Below are 18,361 nucleotides of genomic sequence, written 5' to 3'. Positions count from 1 at the left end.
TATTAGAAAAAATACTATCAACTAATTCAGTAATTTTTCATATTTAGTATACCATATTCCAGTGTGTGACTGTGCAGTAAATAAAATAACAGTAAACACTTTTTGTGAATGCACTAAAAGAAAACAAAAAAATCTCCAAATATGTGACAAACTGTAAAAATAATCTACATTTTCAAATACATTTGCTGTAAAAACAGAGGAAATGAAATATTTGTGTAAAATGACAGAAGTTGGCCACTAACAAGCTATCGGTCATTGATTGTTTTGATGGAATATTTTTTGTAAATTAACATTTAGATTCTGGTCAATGAGTTTCCTGATCAGTAAATGAGATTATCATTACAGCATAGCATTTAATCCAAGCCTACATTCCTCTCTACTTGTGTCTGTGTTTTGATTGATTGATTTATTGATTTGTTAATGGAACAAAAACAATAGAGAGAAGTCTTGTATCCAAGGTGATTTAATCTATTCTGCACCAAGAGCAGAAATAACTGAGGCTGGATTGCCACCTGCTGGACTCTTCTTACCTGAACTTTAATAAACCCAACCTGCACATCACCAGAACAGAAACCAAATCACAGTACCTGTACTCCCAAACACTGAAGAGGTAATAAAACTAAACCAGCTCCAGTATGTCTTAATTTGCATACAAAAATACAGATACTGCCTCGTGTAATGTCTTTATTATTTTGCATTTTTGTTCAATTCAGAAGGAAAATTAGCATTTTTTAAATTGTACTTCTAGATTTAATCTACCTTTTCTAAATGAAAAATTACATCTAAAACCTACATAAATAAATAAACGCCACATGTTTAGCTAAAGAGAGGAGGCTGAAATCGCTGCCTCCTGTTCTAAAATTATAAACTTTAGGAACCACAAGTAAACCTGCAACCTGAGAGCAAAGCGCTCTGTTAGGAAAATGTGGACCAATTTTTTTTTTTTTTTAATATAAGATGGAGCATAGGGCAGCACGGTGGCGCTTCTGGTAGAGCTGCTGCCTCTCAGCGAGAAGGTTGCCGGTTCAAATCCCGGTCCGGGTGGCCTTCCTAGGTGGAGTTTCATGTTCTCTCTGTTTGTCCGGGTACTCCGGTTTCCTCCCACAGACCAAAAACATGCATGTTAGGCTGATTGGTAACTCTAAATTGTCCCTAGGTGTGAGTGAGAGAGTGAATGGTTGTTTGTCTCGTTTGTCTCTATGTGTCCCTGTGATGGAGTTGCGTCCTGTCCAGGGTGTACCCCACCCCTCGCACATGATTGCTGGACATGGGCACCGGCGACCCCCGTGACCCAAAATGGAAGAAGCGGGTAAAAGATAATGGATGGATGGAGCACGGTTGTTCAGCGATTTAAACATTAGAAGTGGGTTTTTATTCTTATTTTCAGGAAGCAGCATTTTAGGATCAGCTGAAGACCTTTTGAAGATTTTTTAAAAATCTATATCCAGATGATAACAATTACAGTAGTCTAGACTAGATGCACGAACCAGGTTTTGTGCATCGGTTGAAAACAAGACGTTTCTAATTTTAAAGCGAAATAAGTCCCAGTGGCATTTTATTTGAACGGGTTAAACACATGTTGCGATCATTTTAATAAAATGTGTTGTGCTGACCTGTTACACGATTTTCAAAGCTGAACTAAGGCCTTTGTTTATTTCGTGATGCATTTATTTAATTTTGTCACATTCCACCCTCCATACATCCTGTCACGCCACTGATTTGACGACAAACTTTGTGAACAGACGCATCCGGACCAGCAGGGGGCGCTGGACAAATGAGGGACCGTGTCCATGAAGACGTCCTCTGGTTGAGCAGCTGCAGGGCTCCGTGGTGCTGACAGGACGGCTCCTCCGCGCCCTCACATCTGCAGGTAGGCAGATGTGTCGCCGTGCAGATGAAGGAAAGCGAATCAAATCGACTCCGATGCGTTTTTACTCTTTAAATAACCAGAAAACACGAAGGAGGCGTCAATGTTTGGTGTGCGCGGTATTAATTAGTCCCAAACTGAGGGGGACTACCAATGTGTGTGTGGACAGAAAGGGGCACAGCCACAGATTTAAAGTTTTAGGTTTAGTCCAAGGCTTTAAATGGCTCATGATTTCCACGTTTGCTTTAGGTGGACCTCTGAATCAGGGATGAGATATTCTTGGAATCCTTAGTGGCCCCTGGGGGTCCTTTGACCCTAATTTGTTCAGAAACGAGTTCATCATTAGCAGCAGGTTTGTCTGTTGTTGTTTTTACCTCCAAGATGTTTTAATAATTACCATAATTTAAACTGTTTTACCCAATGGTAAATAATAACAATAATTATTATTAAACCATGTTGCCATATGCCATCGCTTTAAACTAAATCATCTCAATTTAGAAATGCATCGGTAGCCATTTTTGATAAATCTTGCAAATATGTCGCGGGATGTCGTAGTATGTGTTGTGAATGACTTTCAGCTACTACCACATCATATCTGATCTAGAAACTGACAGAGTTACAGCCTTTTTTGTGTTGGCAATTGTGGCAGCCATCTTAATCTGACAGATATTTTGCTAACAGACAGACCAAGTTGACTAATAGCTAATGGCAATATTTTTAATGGTGCTCAGGATAGTGGGGATCATTCTCAGCGACTGAGTCAAATCTCGAGCTCACAAACATCCTAATCTCGTGATGCGTCTTGTGAAATGTTGTTTTCCTCCCTCTTGCACAGACATGTTCACCCGGATGTTAAAGCTGAGGCTCCTCAACGCCGTCGCTCCTGCGTACTTCTTCATGGCCACAGCAGCCACCTTCATCCTCTACTTCTGCCTCTTCATCCCAACAATCTTCCCCAGCCCAGACACGGCCCTGAGCTCTACAACGCTCCACGCGGCCGTTTTCCTTTTCCTCATGTTCAACGCGTTGGGCAACTACGTAATGACTATTAAATACCCCGCCGAAAGTGCCAACGAGACCTCGGTGCCGGTGTGCTCGCCCCACTGCTCTGACAAAGTGGACGCCCACTACCTCCTGAACGGCCGTCACTTCTGCAAGCTGTGCAAGAAGGTCATTCTGAAGAGGGACCACCACTGCTTCTTCACGGGCAACTGCATCGGCAACAAAAACATGCGCTACTTCATCATGTTCTGCGTGTACACGTCGTGCACCTGCCTGTACTCGCTGGTTCTGGGTGTTGCCTTCCTGACGGTGGAGTACTCCATCTCCTTCGAGAACCCGCTCACCTTCCTGACTCTTCTCCCTCTCTCCACTGGCTACTTCTTCATGGGTAAGTTTTCCAAACGCAGCTGATGAGTCTGCTGTGTTTTGGCTTTTCAGGTATAACTGAACGTCTACACCCCCCCCACCCCACCTCCACCTGCAGGAACGATCTCGGGCCTGCAGCTGTTCCTGGTGCTGATGCTGTACGTGTGGCTGGGCATCGGCTTGGTGAGCGCAGGCTTCTGCTGCCAGCAGGTGCTGCTGGTGGCTCGGGGACAGACCTGGTGTCAGATGCAGAGAGGGGAACTTTTGGAGAACGGCAGCCCCTGGAGAGCCAACCTCAAGGATATTTTTGGCACCCGCTGGATTCTTGGCCTTATTTTGCCCGTGCAGACAGTGGAGACGTACTCTGAAGACATACACAAGCAGGACTGAGCGAGTTAACAGCAGAAAAAGCTGTTTTGAATCCACGTGATTGGTTGGATGCTGTCGTGGCGTTTATTGAAATAGATCATTCATATATACATTTTAAGGACAAGAGCCATAAAACGATGTGAAATAGGTGCATAGATTACAAATATATTCTTAGTTTTCGTATTTTCCAAGCAGCTTAACGAATCAGGAATAATATTGGATTTTTCTAGTTTATAATTATTTCTTCTTATTAAAACAAAAAGATGGCTTTGCATGCCTTCAAAGCTTTGTATTATTGACAGCTATGTGGCGCTCTCAGATTATAATCTGCCACACTTGACAGCTTTGTTTTGACAGTTTGCTTTTTCCATGTTGAGCCTGGAGACGTTTTCTACTCAAAACTGATGCGACTCTGATCCTTCAATGAGAATGCAGTGATGTTATTTTTTTTTTTTTTAAGTGTATTATATTATCCAGGGTGTCATTCACAATATGCCATAAGTACGCTTCTATAGGTATTATTCTGATAAGACATGATCAGACGTCCTGTCTGAGATGATTTTAGGTATCGAAGATCTTTTTTGGAGATAATTTTGTGTATTACAATAAAAACCTTCTCAAAACAATGACACAAAGCTGCTCCTCTTCCATCTTTAATAAAGACACATTCTTATTAGAAAAGCGACAGACGATATTCAACAGTTTGATGAAGACAAAAATAATCACGTTTTACAACAACAAGCAACACATTACTTTAAAACATTTTCTCCTTGCTTCCATTCAAAACCAAGAAAGTCTTTTCTACCTTTTAAAGAACTGATTATTTTTTGAAGGCCGTGTTACAAACATAAATACAACCTTTACTCAGAGGGCAATACTCAACTACAGCAAAAGTTTGCGTTATAATCTCAAAAAGTAGGGATGCAAGATATTGGATTTTTGTCCGATACCAATACTGATATTTTCCCTAGACCTACTTACAAAAACTACATAACTTTCTCTGCCGTGGAATTAAACTAGATTACTCTGCATGGTCTTTGTCAAGATGGATATGCTACCAAATGCAGATGCTAAAAAGGAGGCTGACGATGATGAACACTATATAACTAAATATTTATTTAAAAAAAACAGCACCTTTTAGATCAGTGAGTTATTTTGATGGAATGGCCGATGTCCGATATTTAACTTTATCGCTAATATCGTCCGATACCATGCCGATAATATCGTGCATCCCTATCAAAAAGGAATATGAATTCTTTGGAAACCCTTTAGCACATCCGACTTCTCAACATTTGTAAAGAAACGCAAACAATGAAGATGAAAAAGCAACAATATAAAGTACAATCAACAAAAGGCACAGGTGTCAAGATAAGTGGTTTAGGTTCACATTATTTTAACAAGACAAAGTACAAAAGTTTTAATACAAAACGAAAACAATTAGCCGCCATCTTTTTTTGCCTAAAAAATTAAGGTTACACCGTTTGAAAGCATCGAACTACAGCAGGAATAACAAATCCAAAGGCAGGACAGCTACAAGCTACAGCACTTCATTGCTACATTTCCTACATGTAGTTCCCACAGGTATTTTTAAAAATAAAAATCTAAATTCATCAAAACAAGCATCTTAAAATCATCTATTTTTAACACTATTCACATTAATATATATATATAATTTCCCTCTGGGATTAATAAAGTACTTTTGAATTGAATTTCATTAATCTTTATTGCAAAGATAAATTAATACTGACACTAAATAAAACTTTTAAACAGGTGAGACTAAATATGTAACTTACAATAATGCAATGCTATTTAAAATAATATTACAGACAACATACAAAAAACTGGAATAATATTATAATAAAAATATCAATGTGAGTTTTTATTTTGATAATGAAACATGGCTGAAAAGAACCATGATAGAGGCAACAAAAATCTGGTTAAAGGCGTAAAACTTAAAACTCTCAGAATAACTGGATTCAAACCAGTAAGATAAGAGAAAAAAAATCTAACACCAAATAGTTTTTCAAAATTACCAAATAAAAATATATATTAAACAAGAAAAACAAAACTCATCTTTAGTTCTGCAGAGGAACCAGTGGCCCTGATTTTCAGGCACCTTAGGTGGTGCCTGATTAAAAAAAACAGACATTTTCATGTTTTAAAATCACTGCTTACCTCTGCATCCACACATTTTGACCATGCAAAAATAAATATATAAATTAAATAAATAAACCAGAACTGCTGCCACATTTTCTAAGCTGAGCTAAACTTTAGAGTGGTTGAAAAAAATTTGTCAGAAATAAAAACTATTCTAAATAAGCACGTATAAAACAAATACTTTCCTGCTTTAAGCGTTTGATATGTTGTCAGTCTCTAATTTACGCAGCATCCCAGTTAAAGCAGCCTATGATGACTGACGTGATGCATCCATCTGGCTTTTTTTACAAGCTGTAAGGCATGCGTAATTAGGAGTTGGACACTTCCACACCCCTACTGCAAGTGATGCCTGCTGTTTTGTAACAGCAGATGCAATAAAATTCATTATAGGCAAAGGTTTGAAATACAAGCATGCTTCCAAACTTTCATTTTATACCAGCTGCTATGCTTCAGATTTGTGTCAAAACAGCAATTCTGGGTGTTTTGGGCTTCCGGTCCTTCCTGAATAACGATTTTCACCAGGGGGGCACAACATATTAATCTATATCACACATTTATCACTTAAGAAACTTCAGCGTGTGCAATCCCAGTATTACAAAGAACTGCTTGGGCTGCAAAGGCAGGCTACTTTATGTCCAAGAGCTCTTAAAGTCACGATATCTTTGGCCAATCAGAAGGACCCTGACTGCTGTGAGAATTATGATGACACAAGCAGCATCAAAGAGAAACATGTGGTGTTCATTTATTGCAGGCCATATTGTCATCACAAATTCAACAGTGATTTTAAACGTGCAATAATCATTGCACACGATATGCATAAATAAAGCCTCATTTACATCTGCAAACCCTAATAAAAATGTTAAAGTTAAGATTTTTTTAATTGATAAACATATTTTCACATTCAGTAAAATATCAGATGACGTTCTGATTAATCCTGCACCCATAATCAGAACTGCAAATTTACGCCCAACATGTTAAGTTTCGACTCCCTGAGCTTTAGCCCCTAAGTGTTCATTGTCTGTGTTCTGCAGGGAGAACTGGAGTTTAGTCCAGAGCTGTGGATCCCCACTGTTCAGAGCGTCCAGCAGCAGAGCCGTTTGCTCCCGGAGCTGGTGCAACTGACTCTGGGTGCGCTTGTTCTCCTTCATTAGTTGCTTTGTGCGCATTGTGATCCCCAGCAGGCCGGACTTGCTGAGAATGTTGTAGGTGTTGCTGAAGCGTGTCAGTTTGTCACTGGAGACGGGATCCTGGTATGTTACAGTCCTAAAATCATCTGTGTAGGAGGGCAGAGAGCTGCTTTCAGCTCGTAGGGCCAGAGACTTGTCAGGAAGCGGCTCCTGACTCTCGGCTGCCTGTGTTTTGTTAGCTGCTGCTTCAAAGCTGGAGATGGTTGGAGCTCGTGTCTGCAGTGCAGGCTGTGGGCTGGGGGAGTTGTTGAGCCTATGATGGCGTCTCCTCTGACGCTGGTCACATTCTAATGTTTCCGTCGCCTTCAAGGATCCCACCCTCTTACTGGGCGAGTCTGTGGGGTATGGGGCGATTCTGGGATATGACTTGAGAATGGGCATGTAGCTTTTGGACTGTCGTGTATTGTTGGAGCCGGACTTTGAAGAGCTGCTGCTGCTGCTGCTGTTCGATACCATCGGCTGGAGGAGAACTACTTGTGATTGGGGCATCACTTCCATAGGTGACGAGAACCCCCACTGCTTCTCTGACGGGGTCATGGATGATGGCTAAAGAGAAGACAGAGCTTTGATGTCCTGCTGCAGCAGTTATTCAACATACAATAAGCGTTTTTAACCAAAAGCACTCAAATGTTTACTGTCTGGTCTTTTTTGTTTTTGCGATTTCAATCCTACTTATTTTTGCTTTTTCTTGGATCTTTATGGTACAGGGTATATTAGAACAATTAAATCAGCTATTCTGTGTTGCTCATTCCTGATGCTGCCATGCTGAAGTTTCAACACTTTTGCATGGGAGGAAAGGCAACTTAAAGTTTTAAAACCAGGACTTGAACTTCAGCTGTATTTAATCAAATTTATAAAACATGTGGCAAGAATAAACATCTACAGAGGATTTCCAGTATCTGAAAGCCATATTTTTAAGAAATAGATGAAAGAAAATCCAGCAACGCCTGGCACCTCATCTAAGAGAAGCATAATTTATCTTTTCATTTATCTACTGGATGATTGGTTTTGGCTAATTGCTAATTGGAAACAACTTCCTGAAAGTGAAAAAAGAGCCAGTCACAGTGGATGACCTGTGCACTATGAAGTTGTTGTGCTCATGTTTGTAAATCAGAGCCGTTTTTGAATCTCATCCACAAAACCGGACGCTCCCATCAGCACTATTTCTGATTTGTGACCAGATGCTAACTTGCTCCGAAAAGACAATCGGTTCATTTACCTCTGGAGGACCATCAAATATTTCCAAAACTCCAGAGTATCCAGGCAAATATTTTGATTATAGATAACTATTATTTAGGCCTAGTCAGATCATGAACATGAATAAATACAAACGCTCAAAACGCTGATTGATTTCTAGATTGCATTTCAGCCAGTAAGCTCTGCCTGTTTTATCTTCACAAACTACAAATGGACATAAAAAAGAGAAAGCTCTGTGAGCCACAGCCAACAAACATTCAGATATTTGTTTATAGATATAAGTAGAATTTTAGACAGCGCCGAGTCAGAAATGCAGTGAACAGTTCTGTTTTACCTGCTTCAGGACAAAGTTGTTCATGATGATCATTGGGGACAGTCCAGTGTACGAACCTCCCACCACGGCCACCTGCTGACCAGTTGGTTCCTGTCCAATTACTGACCCATTCCTTCCTGTATCTTCAGAGTCCGTCACCTCGACTGCACTGAGGTACTCGGAGCTGGCATCTGACGATGAGAAGACTGGCATATGGGTCTCATGAAGGAAACAGATTTACCTTTTTGTTGTGTCCACAATACTATAAACACTGGAAGATGTAGATACATATCTCTTAAGCATCTGGAAGAGGACACCATCAACCTAATGAGAGTTAAACCAAATCCAGGTCAGTCTTCATCGTATAAAGGTCAGCTACTATTTAGCTCAATCCACGTAGAGAATTTGACCTAGATCTCTAGATTTGATTAGGGTGGACTTCTGAATGGTCAAATGCTATTTCTAAAAATGTAATAACTAATTATAACTAATAAATAATGAATGTGGTTGTATTTATACTTATGTACTTTCAGGTGAAGACAAGAATCTAACTGGAAGAGCTTGCATCACAATTAAAACATAGTAAACAACACAGAAGGCTACATACCTGTGCAAAATATTTGTCTAATTATTTTAAACTATATTAACTCACAATAACAGCACTTCTTCTGAGTTAGACAGTAGGACGTTTGTTACTGTGTAAAATACAGATTAATCTTTAATGCTGAAATCTTTGAGTTTGATAAAAAAAAATAATCTTTTGATTTTTGTAAAATACAATATATTCACAATTACTTTTAGATGACCCTTTGCAGCTCAGATACCAGTTTTGTACAAATCAGATACATCATTGTTGCTTCTGATGATGCGAGGATTGTGTTGCTCAGCGTTCCAAAACAATTCCTGTTTTTGTTTATCTTGTTTCTAAAGTCCAGGGATCACTTCATCAGCCAGTGTTTGGGTCTTTACAAAGATATTCATGACATCATAAAAATGCCATCTTTCCAACCCCTTTAACATTCTCACTCAGAAAATCTCAGCACACCGACTGACAAGACAGCACAGGTGGCACTGTGATAATTCAATACAGTTTAAGCATTATTTGAATTATACTGCACAGTGAACCGAATGAAGATAGATCAAGATCAAAGTCAGAAACATAAAAAGTTCAGAATTAATTCAACATTGTAGTAAATCAAGCATTGCCACTTTGTGCATACATAGAAAATATGTATATTAGCAAAAAAAAAACCAATTTGAATTATCCATTTTGTTCAAATGGTAGAAATAATATTCAAATTACAAACTGTGCATATACTTGGAAGTAATAAATATTTGACACTGGACAAAGCTGTGCCAATTTATAATATCTACTATTACAAACAAAAACAATGAATCCAGTCACGTTCAAACAGTGTGAATTTATCAAACCTGAGAAGCCTGAATCTCTTTCCAAGTCATGGTTGGACAATCCTAGGAGCGATGTTCTGGTGAAACGTGGCACCCCATGTGCCCCCGGTTTACTGAAACCATTCATGCTGGTATCCGCTGTAAAAGAAAATATATAAAGTTAAACAAATTCAAGCAGTTTTTTCTGAATTTGTCTAGAACAAGGGACAGTTTGTGAGGTTCTAATTTAATTGAACGTAAGCCAGGTCAAAGATGAGACTTTTAGGTGGTGGACCCTTAACACAGACTCCAGGTAGAACCTAGAAAGCAAATATGAACACTCAGTTTGAGTGACCGTGGAAGACGTGGATCATTTTCAGGCTGTCCTTCCACAATAAGGCTAGTAGTTTGAGCCGAGTCGCCTCACGTTTCTGTGTCACTGCAGAGCAACAATCCTGCAAACTGAGAGTAATAAAGTAATAAGCCTTATGCAGGTGGTGTGTAACTAAGTAATGCAGTAATTAATAGTAAGTAGTAGGTAATTCACTAAATGACAAAGTAAAGTTTTCGGAATGCAAACTACATAAACTGGTTATTTAAACTAATACGTCATTGCTTCAATGCTCTGTTCCTCTCCTGTATTGACAAACTACCTAATGGTCAAAGGATGAACTTGAACTTTCAAGAATGAACTCAGTTTGACATCTTTGCTTGCGTAAATCTTGTGTCTGTAACTTGGTACTGATGGGTCAGTAGGTCGGTGCCAGTTCCCAGATTAGTCTACAGATTTCATATGAAAGGTAGAACAATGCCCCTGGTGTAAATAGGTACCGTATCGCACCATGCAGTTTTTCTAAGCCATCTACGGACTAATTATTGGGCTGGGACTCTTTTAACATCATGGTGCATAAAGGACCTTTACTTTCGCTTATCAATAAAGTCTGTCCATCAAAAATAACAAAACTATGCTCTGAACAGATAAGCTCAGATTGCAGCCTTACAAAAATTGTCCGCATATTGTTTTGAAGTCAGCTGCTGGGCCTGTTTTCCTTTCAAAGCCAGCTTGGATGCTGATAGCAGGGCTATAATTTAGAGAATTATTAACATGTGTTACAGGAAGCGGAAAGTTTTTGTAAACACAAAAGTAGTTCCATACACTTGTCAAAGTTTGGCTTTTTCGGATAACTTATGATGCTATAGAGAAAGAAAATAATTAATGCAGCATTTGTGTTTCCCTGTTTGCTATCCTCCCTCATCTTCGCTGTTAGCACACTTAGCTTAGTGATGCTAAAGCCCCGTCCGTTAGACTAACTCGTTCTTTACAAGATTACTAACTAGCTCTGTCTGTAGATAATGTTACCGTTTCTGCAAAGCTTACCAATACGCCGTTTGCTTGAATATCCAATAATTGTAGAGTCCCAGTGTTTACCGTTCTGAAGCAGCGGCTACTCGAGTCTGGCTCAGCTAGCTACGCCTTGTTTCCGATTGAATCATGTTGTGGGTTATTATACCGCAAACTTGTCTTACAGGCAAATACAAAGAAAAGCCTGGTTTGATATTATTTTATCTTAGCGTCATCATAAACTACATATATGCTTCCAAATTTTACTTTATGGTTGCAAATGAAGTGGTTTTAGGTAAGTAACATATATTTAAAACCTCCCTGTAAGATCTTACGGCGGGCAATAGAAAAACTTAAATTATGCGGTTGTCAAGGCAACGGGTCAACTCTAACGTCTTCAAATCTAAAACACAGGGCGCGAATTTGTGCGTAAATTATTCTAGAATAAGACGTAACTAGTTAAGTAGTCCATAGCCTTGACACGTTCATTATGTCGTGAATGTAACTGCGTTTTTTAAGTCTACATATTTTATCAGTATTATATAAGAGGCATGAATATGTGACAATTTTTTTAACAACAATCAATGAATTGGGTAAGTATGTTACTTTTTAAACGAATGTGTAGGAATATACTGTATACAGGTATATGCAACCTTGCATGCAGTCATAAAAATTAGATTTTTTTTGCTATTATATTAACATATTAAATATTATTTTAATATAAGCTATAATATATTCAAATATAATATAGTATAATATTGCATTTACTCAATGCTAATATTTCAGTTTTAGTACTTAAAAACTACGTAAAAAGCTTTTTTTTACACTCTTTTTTTTTATTCCAGTGATGTTAGAAAAGGGTCTGACTAAAAAACTTTAACTTTTAAAGCACTTAAATAGTTATATATGTTCACCCAAATCACTGCAAGGAGCAGCTGCCCTTTGCTCCCTTTGATATGTTTGTAATTGTTATTTTTGATCAGCAGGTGTTTATTTTTATTTTTATTTTTAGTCAATTACCTGGACTACATATAAACTTTTACTGTCAAACCTGAGCATTCCTCATCGATAGTGATTGCTCAGGTCAGTTCTTAGCAAAGATAATCACGACTCTAATAATGTGACAAAGGTTTATTACAAAATAAATATTTAAAAGAAATACAAACGCTAGCACAGTCAAAAAAAAAAAAAGTTTCTTACATTTTCATGGATTTCCTTTTGTTTGATACATGACAAAATAATATGAAAAGGGGGCATCCTTTTACATAATGAACTCAGGTGATCCCTTCCGAAAACAGAGGAAGTCACCTGTGGTGTTGGATTAAGGGGAGCGACAGCAGAAAGCAGTAAAACACATTATTCTTTATTCCTGACCACAACAGAAATGAACAAAATATACTGTATTTTAAAATCCTGATGCTGAGACTGAGTTTGAATGACCACTTTGTCTTAAGTCAATACTTTAGCCACCTTAAATGAGCAGTTTTGTTCACCTTATGTTTAACACCAGAGGGAGACATTTCACTATTGCATGTCCAAAGCAGCTGTCCAACACAAAACAGGTCATAAAGTTTCAGCAAAAGATCAACTTTTTAAAGGTTGCTGGTCCAACTATATTCAGCTCCAACAATAAATATAGAGTTTAACAAGTGTAACCTCTTTTAAATACCAAAGAAATGGACAAATTCAGATAAATGACACAGTAAGAATAAAATGAAAACATCGCTCTGTTCCTTTTCTACATTGCACTGGCTCCCAGGTATGCTCCTCGTGTCAGGTGTGTAACAGAGAGTGTTTCCACCAATTAAAACTCGCTTCCCGTTGAACTTTATCGTCACAAACACCCTGTCCGTCAGCAGGACAGCTTGTCAGCAACAATCACCCCAAGCTGTCTGAGTCTCTGGTCGCGAGCAGGCCTGATAGATAAAGTGGAAGAGACTCTTTATGTGGTCGCAGGGCTGGAAATAGTCAGCCGCTCTGCAGCAGGAGGTCGGGTTGCTACTGAAGTTACCTGCGAGGGATCTGACACCTGCAACAAGAAAGAAAACACCTCACCTTTAATTATTTAAATGGCAGCCTACAATATGTGAAGCACTTCTCACTCAAACTGGGATTTTACCTGCTACATTCTTTTGCTTTCTGTCGCTCCTTTCTCTTTCTTCCTCTTCCCCGTTGCCTTTTCCTGCACGTTAAACACAATTATCTACGAACCCACACTTGTTTTTTTTTTTATTATTCAAAAATGGTCTCAGTGCTGATATTTTGAAAGGCATAGACCAAGTTCCTTACCTTTCAGTCCTCACTAAAGATTTCCTGACTCTGTGGAGAAAGTTTCAACAAATCAGAACATTCAAATGCAAATTTAAAACTGTCCAACAAACCTCCTATACTTAATTAGTTTCACTTTTATGTGGAGTTCTTAAGTTTTATCTTTCCTCCATGTTCCAAAGGTGTGTGTGAGGAAACTGATCTGTGTGTGTTTTATGTTTGCCTTTGAGCCTTGCATTGATCAGTTATAGATCCAGGCAGTCAGCTGGCTCTCTAATAAACATTTTCCCTCCTCCCTAACAGCAAATTTATTTTAATGCTGAGAATCTAATTGCTGTTCTTTAAAACAACCATAGTAAATACATTCTTTGTTTCTTGCCTCAAGCCTCAGGGTTCTATAAATTCTATAAATATGCAAATAGCCTGCTTTAACGTCACATCTGTTTGAACACAGCAACAGCCTCTTGTTTGCATGTACATTGCAGAATCAGCTGAGTGACGACCTGCTGCCTCCTCCGTCTTACACACATACTCCAGTTTGGCCCTGTGACCACCTTTGTTGTAGGCTAATGAGCATATTAGAGGCAGATCAGCTTAAACATTACAAATCGGCTTGTGCACTTTCACACATGACACCAATCTTTAACAATGCTGCTTTAAACCTGGATTAAAGTGAGGTAAAACGTCCTAATCTGAGGCAGATAAAGGCAAGCTCAGCTCCACAGAAAACACAGGTCAGAGTAAAATGCAGCCTCTTTTATTTAGGCAGGAGAAGGGAAAAACTGTGCTCGGTGTGTAAATTGCTAAGACTTTCTGAGAAACTTTTATTCCGACAATAACAAGACCGGTTTTCATCAGGTCCAAATAAATAATCCCTGTCATGCACCTCTGCTTTACTTATAGTAGATGTAGGTTATTCTGGACTATTTGGCTCTGCCTTGTACTCTCTGCTCTACTTTTATTGAGTCCTTTATTATCTATATTGTCTCTTTTTGTGTGTAGTGATAAGATGACTCTACTTCTGTCCTTGTGTCTGCAATACTGAGAATGTGAAACAGTGCATGGAGCTAGTATGAGCCGCTAATTGCTAACTTGGATAAACCTGGTTTCTAAATACACTCCAGAAAAGTTCACATAAGTGGTTATTTAGCTGTGTTAAATATAAAACCCTGAAACTACTGTTTAACAATGAAAACAGTGTCTGCTGTTATTTCATGATATTTCTTCTAGCATATCATCACTGATTGGTTGTTCTGAGCAGGCCCAGGAAGTATTAAATTACCATATTGTCTGCCGTACAGGTCACACCGCACTATAAGTCGCATCAGTCCATATATGTCTAATAAATTGGAAAAATCCATAAATACGTCGCTTGGTCGTATACGTCACATCTATTATGCATCACCGCTGAAAACCTGCAAATATGGGACGAACCCAGAAATGTGGGCCGGTGTGCCAACAATCTATGGGCTGCCAAATGACGGCCACAGGAGAGTGGATGGGAGGACTTTAACAAGAATTTAACAAGATTAACATTTAAAAACAATTATTTCTTTGCTCGAAATTATAGCTAAGGTGTATATCAGTCTAACTTTTGCTTAATAAATATATTTTGACGGTCACATCAGCTGCATTTTCAAAAGCCGATACGCGTAAGTAGGAATTTGCAGAGGGTGACTCGCTGTGCATTTCTTCAAACTCTAACAAGATAAACACATAAACACTATTATTTGTTCACTCGACTTTATAGTAAAGTTGTGTCTCAGTTGAACTATTACTTAATAAAAGGACTTTAACCGTAAAATCAGCTGTATTTCAAAAGTATTTGCTGCCTCGGTGCTCTGGGAGCATGCAGACAGGAAATCAGAAAAGAGGAGCGATGTGCATTTCTTCGAAATTTAACAAGATAAGCACCTAAAACAATTATTTGTTTGCTCAACATTATAGTAAAGGTATCTCAGTTTAACTTTTACTTAATAGATGCACTTTAGTTGGTCAAATTAGCCGGGGGTGCAGAGAAACGAAGCTGACTTGATGAGCAGAACAAAGATGGCCCTGAATGGCAAGTGGATTATGTCATTAATAGCCACTTTTACCTATTACATGACACAACGGCATGCCTTACAACTCGAGTTCCATCTAGCAGCTGAAAATGGTAGTGTTCAATATTTTCAGTCAGAATGAATGAAAACGGTCATATCTAACCCAAAATTGGTTTATAAATATGGGAAAAAAATCATAAATACATCGCTTCGGCATATAAGTCACAGAGCATGCAAATTATGAAAAAACGTGACTTATATGACAAAAAATACAGTAAACATGTTGCACTCATCGGTCACTTGACAAATGCACACGTTCACGTCATATATTTACATGAATGTGAAGTACAGGTGACGTGGGAAAGCATATTTAATTGTGTTTAAACTCAGAAATTAGGACTTAAAAGCGTTTTCTTGTTTTCTTACCTACATTCACATGTCTGATGCTCCACAAATGTCATCTCAACGTATTCTTGCCCTTGCTCCGAAGGTCGGATTTTCAACAGCTGATGAATAACATGGTTCAGAACGATCAGAGGAGGTGATTACGGTGCAAGCTGCAACAGGATTGACCCTTAACGCTCTTTTCTTACCTGCATGGTGACGTTTGTGGTTCGAGTGGGATGGCACTCTAATTTCTCGTCTCCACAGCAGCCGGCACACCTCACCAGAGGCACGCAGGAGGGGCTGTAGATGTGCTCCACTTCTGTCGGGTATTCCTGCACCACCTCAACCAGCTTCTCGATGGTCCGGCAGAAGCTGCGGCTCCACACCTCTTGAAACATCAGCACTGTGTAAGAAAACGTAAACGGATGAGCTGCAAACGCATCCGCTTCTAAATAAGATCTTAATGAAACTTAAAGATAAAACAACTTCACGAGCATTAAATAAGCCATGCTTTAGTTATTTATTTATATGTATACAAAATCAGCAGTAATTACTTGAATAATGCAATAACGACATGCCTTATTGATGTACACGGAAACTTAAAACCAGTTGTGTTATGCCACTGTGCATCCTGTTTGCATTTTGCAGAAAAAGCAACATTTGTATAATGTGCAGTACACTTTCCTGTGGGAGTACATGTGTGAAAGTGTCCCAGTTGCTGCGGGGGAAGAACAGGGACGACTATAGCCAAACACAGGAGGAAGCGAAAACAAACACTGGTAACATGGCCATGAACAGAACCCTGCTGGAGCTGGAGCTGAGCTGCCCCGCGGGCACCTCTGGGACAGCGGTGACCCCCAGAGGTCACCAACTGAAGCCTGACACCACAACAGCTGTTTATAAAAGCAGACAGGCAGGGAGGAGACGGCCGGGGAAGAGGCTATCGTTGGGAGAGGAGGCCATGAACCGTAATGTAGCACAACGCAACGAGATAGTTCACTTGATTATGTCTTCTGCTTCTCTGGACTTTTCTGTGATGCGTTCCTAACTCTGGCTGGGAGTTCCACACATTTTCAACGTCCAGTTTATTTCTTGGGCAGCATTAATTTATAGTGAGGGGAGGGCGGAAAGGATACAAGGGAAGAAGGTCAACAGTTGTGTAATCCCTTCTAGCTCAGGCATGACCCGTTATCCTCCACATTCAGGTCAAACCTGCTAACCGACAGCCAAGAATGTTTAGACATTTAGAGTTACCCTACAGCGCATGGCAATAAATTAAGAATGAATGTATTAACTATGAATGGTGCTTTTTCTCAACTGGTATCTTAATATCCACTAAGAAAACAAACAAAAATACAAAGGGAGATGCTGTTTTTAAAGTAAAGTTTTTGAGATATAACATATATCTTAAAAAACTCAGCTCTTCCAGATTTCAGAAAATAAAGAAGCAGAAGAGTTCCTACCTTCTGCTGTTCCATTTGTGTTTGTTGTGGGTAAATTCTGAAAAACAAAAATCCATATTATGGCAGTGTTAATATTTAGTATAGCTAAAAGCCTAGAATTCTTTAAAGGATTTTATATCACCATCAATAACAGCAAAGTTTTATCATATTTGGTTGAGAAATGCTGGAGTTGTAGCCATTTTGGTCAAGATAGTGTTTTGTTCATGCTCATGAGACGTCACCCTCAGAGTACATGTTGTGAATGAATCTCAGCTACTACCACATCAAATTTTAACTCAATATCTGTAAAACTGACGGAATCATAGTTATTGTTGCGTTGGTTAATGTCAATTAGTTGTGTTGGCCACCTTCAATTGAATTTACTCCAAAAGTTAACAATTTCTAAATGTTTATTTGTAACCTAATTTATAAAAGTGTTCTTAAAAAACATTGAATAGTTCATGAGGTATTTTGCTAACAGACAAATGAGGTTGACTGCAATAGTTAATGCAACATTTTAAACAAAGATCTGGTAGAGTGAGAAGTACATGAAGTATGTGTTGTGACTGATTCTTAGCTACAACCAAAGCATATTATTATTAGCATTATTAACATTATTAGCATATTTTTAGCATAATAGCTGTAAAACTTCAGGTCTCTCTTGTAAATGAGTCTCCGAGGCTCAGTGGGATTAACCTGTATAAAAAAAGGTTGAATACAAAAAAAAAAAAGGACTGAATTTTAATCATTTTTATGCTTTCTAAGGTCATTTTGCTGAGGCGTTATCTTAAATCGGGTTAACGTCAGATGATAATCAGTTATAGATGGGCATGTAATGATTACATTTTAAGAGTCTCGTTGTAATTTATCCAGTGGTTCATGAGATTTATTGACAACAGACAAACACACACTTTGACACAGGAAAAACATCATCGCCTGCCTTCGGCCTATTGGTAATGGGTGTCCAAAACTGATTCAACACTTGCAAATTTAAGTAAATTTGTAAAGATAATGGATGGATGGATGGATGGAT

General features: G+C 38.7%; 3 protein-coding genes across 3 annotated transcripts; 1 reads left to right on the top strand and 2 right to left on the bottom strand.

The window, feature by feature from the left end:
• The first annotated feature begins 1,790 nt into the window (after positions 1-1,790).
• Positions 1,791-3,766, top strand: zdhhc22 (zinc finger DHHC-type palmitoyltransferase 22). Its single transcript, XM_037694850.1, has 3 exons — positions 1,791-1,870; positions 2,703-3,257; positions 3,354-3,766. The coding sequence occupies exons 2-3, from the start codon at positions 2,705-2,707 to the stop codon at positions 3,623-3,625; spliced, it is 825 nt and encodes a 274-aa protein (XP_037550778.1). The 5' UTR covers positions 1,791-1,870; positions 2,703-2,704; the 3' UTR covers positions 3,626-3,766.
• A 2,969-nt stretch (positions 3,767-6,735) lies between these two features.
• Positions 6,736-9,995, bottom strand: cipca (CLOCK-interacting pacemaker a). The gene is made up of 3 exons (XM_037694776.1): positions 9,890-9,995; positions 8,480-8,649; positions 6,736-7,494 (listed from the first exon to the last, which is right to left on the bottom strand). Exons 1-3 carry the CDS (start codon positions 9,993-9,995, stop codon positions 6,736-6,738), a joined length of 1,035 nt encoding a protein of 344 aa, XP_037550704.1.
• Positions 9,996-13,041: 3,046 nt separating this feature from the next.
• pgfb (placental growth factor b) lies at positions 13,042-17,583 on the bottom strand. Its single transcript, XM_037695356.1, has 7 exons — positions 17,571-17,583; positions 16,093-16,316; positions 15,926-16,005; positions 13,479-13,508; positions 13,309-13,371; positions 13,201-13,218; positions 13,042-13,105 (listed from the first exon to the last, which is right to left on the bottom strand). The coding sequence occupies exons 1-7, from the start codon at positions 17,581-17,583 to the stop codon at positions 13,042-13,044; spliced, it is 492 nt and encodes a 163-aa protein (XP_037551284.1).
• Between the last annotated feature and the right edge of the window lie 778 nt (positions 17,584-18,361).

Source organism: Nematolebias whitei, chromosome 21 (genome assembly GCF_014905685.2).
Source record: "Nematolebias whitei isolate Nwh7 chromosome 21, NemWhi1, whole genome shotgun sequence".
Lineage (NCBI taxonomy): Eukaryota > Metazoa > Chordata > Actinopteri > Cyprinodontiformes > Rivulidae > Nematolebias > Nematolebias whitei.
The sequence above is the reverse complement of the archived record's forward strand: the minus strand, read 5'-3'. Positions and strand labels throughout refer to the sequence as shown.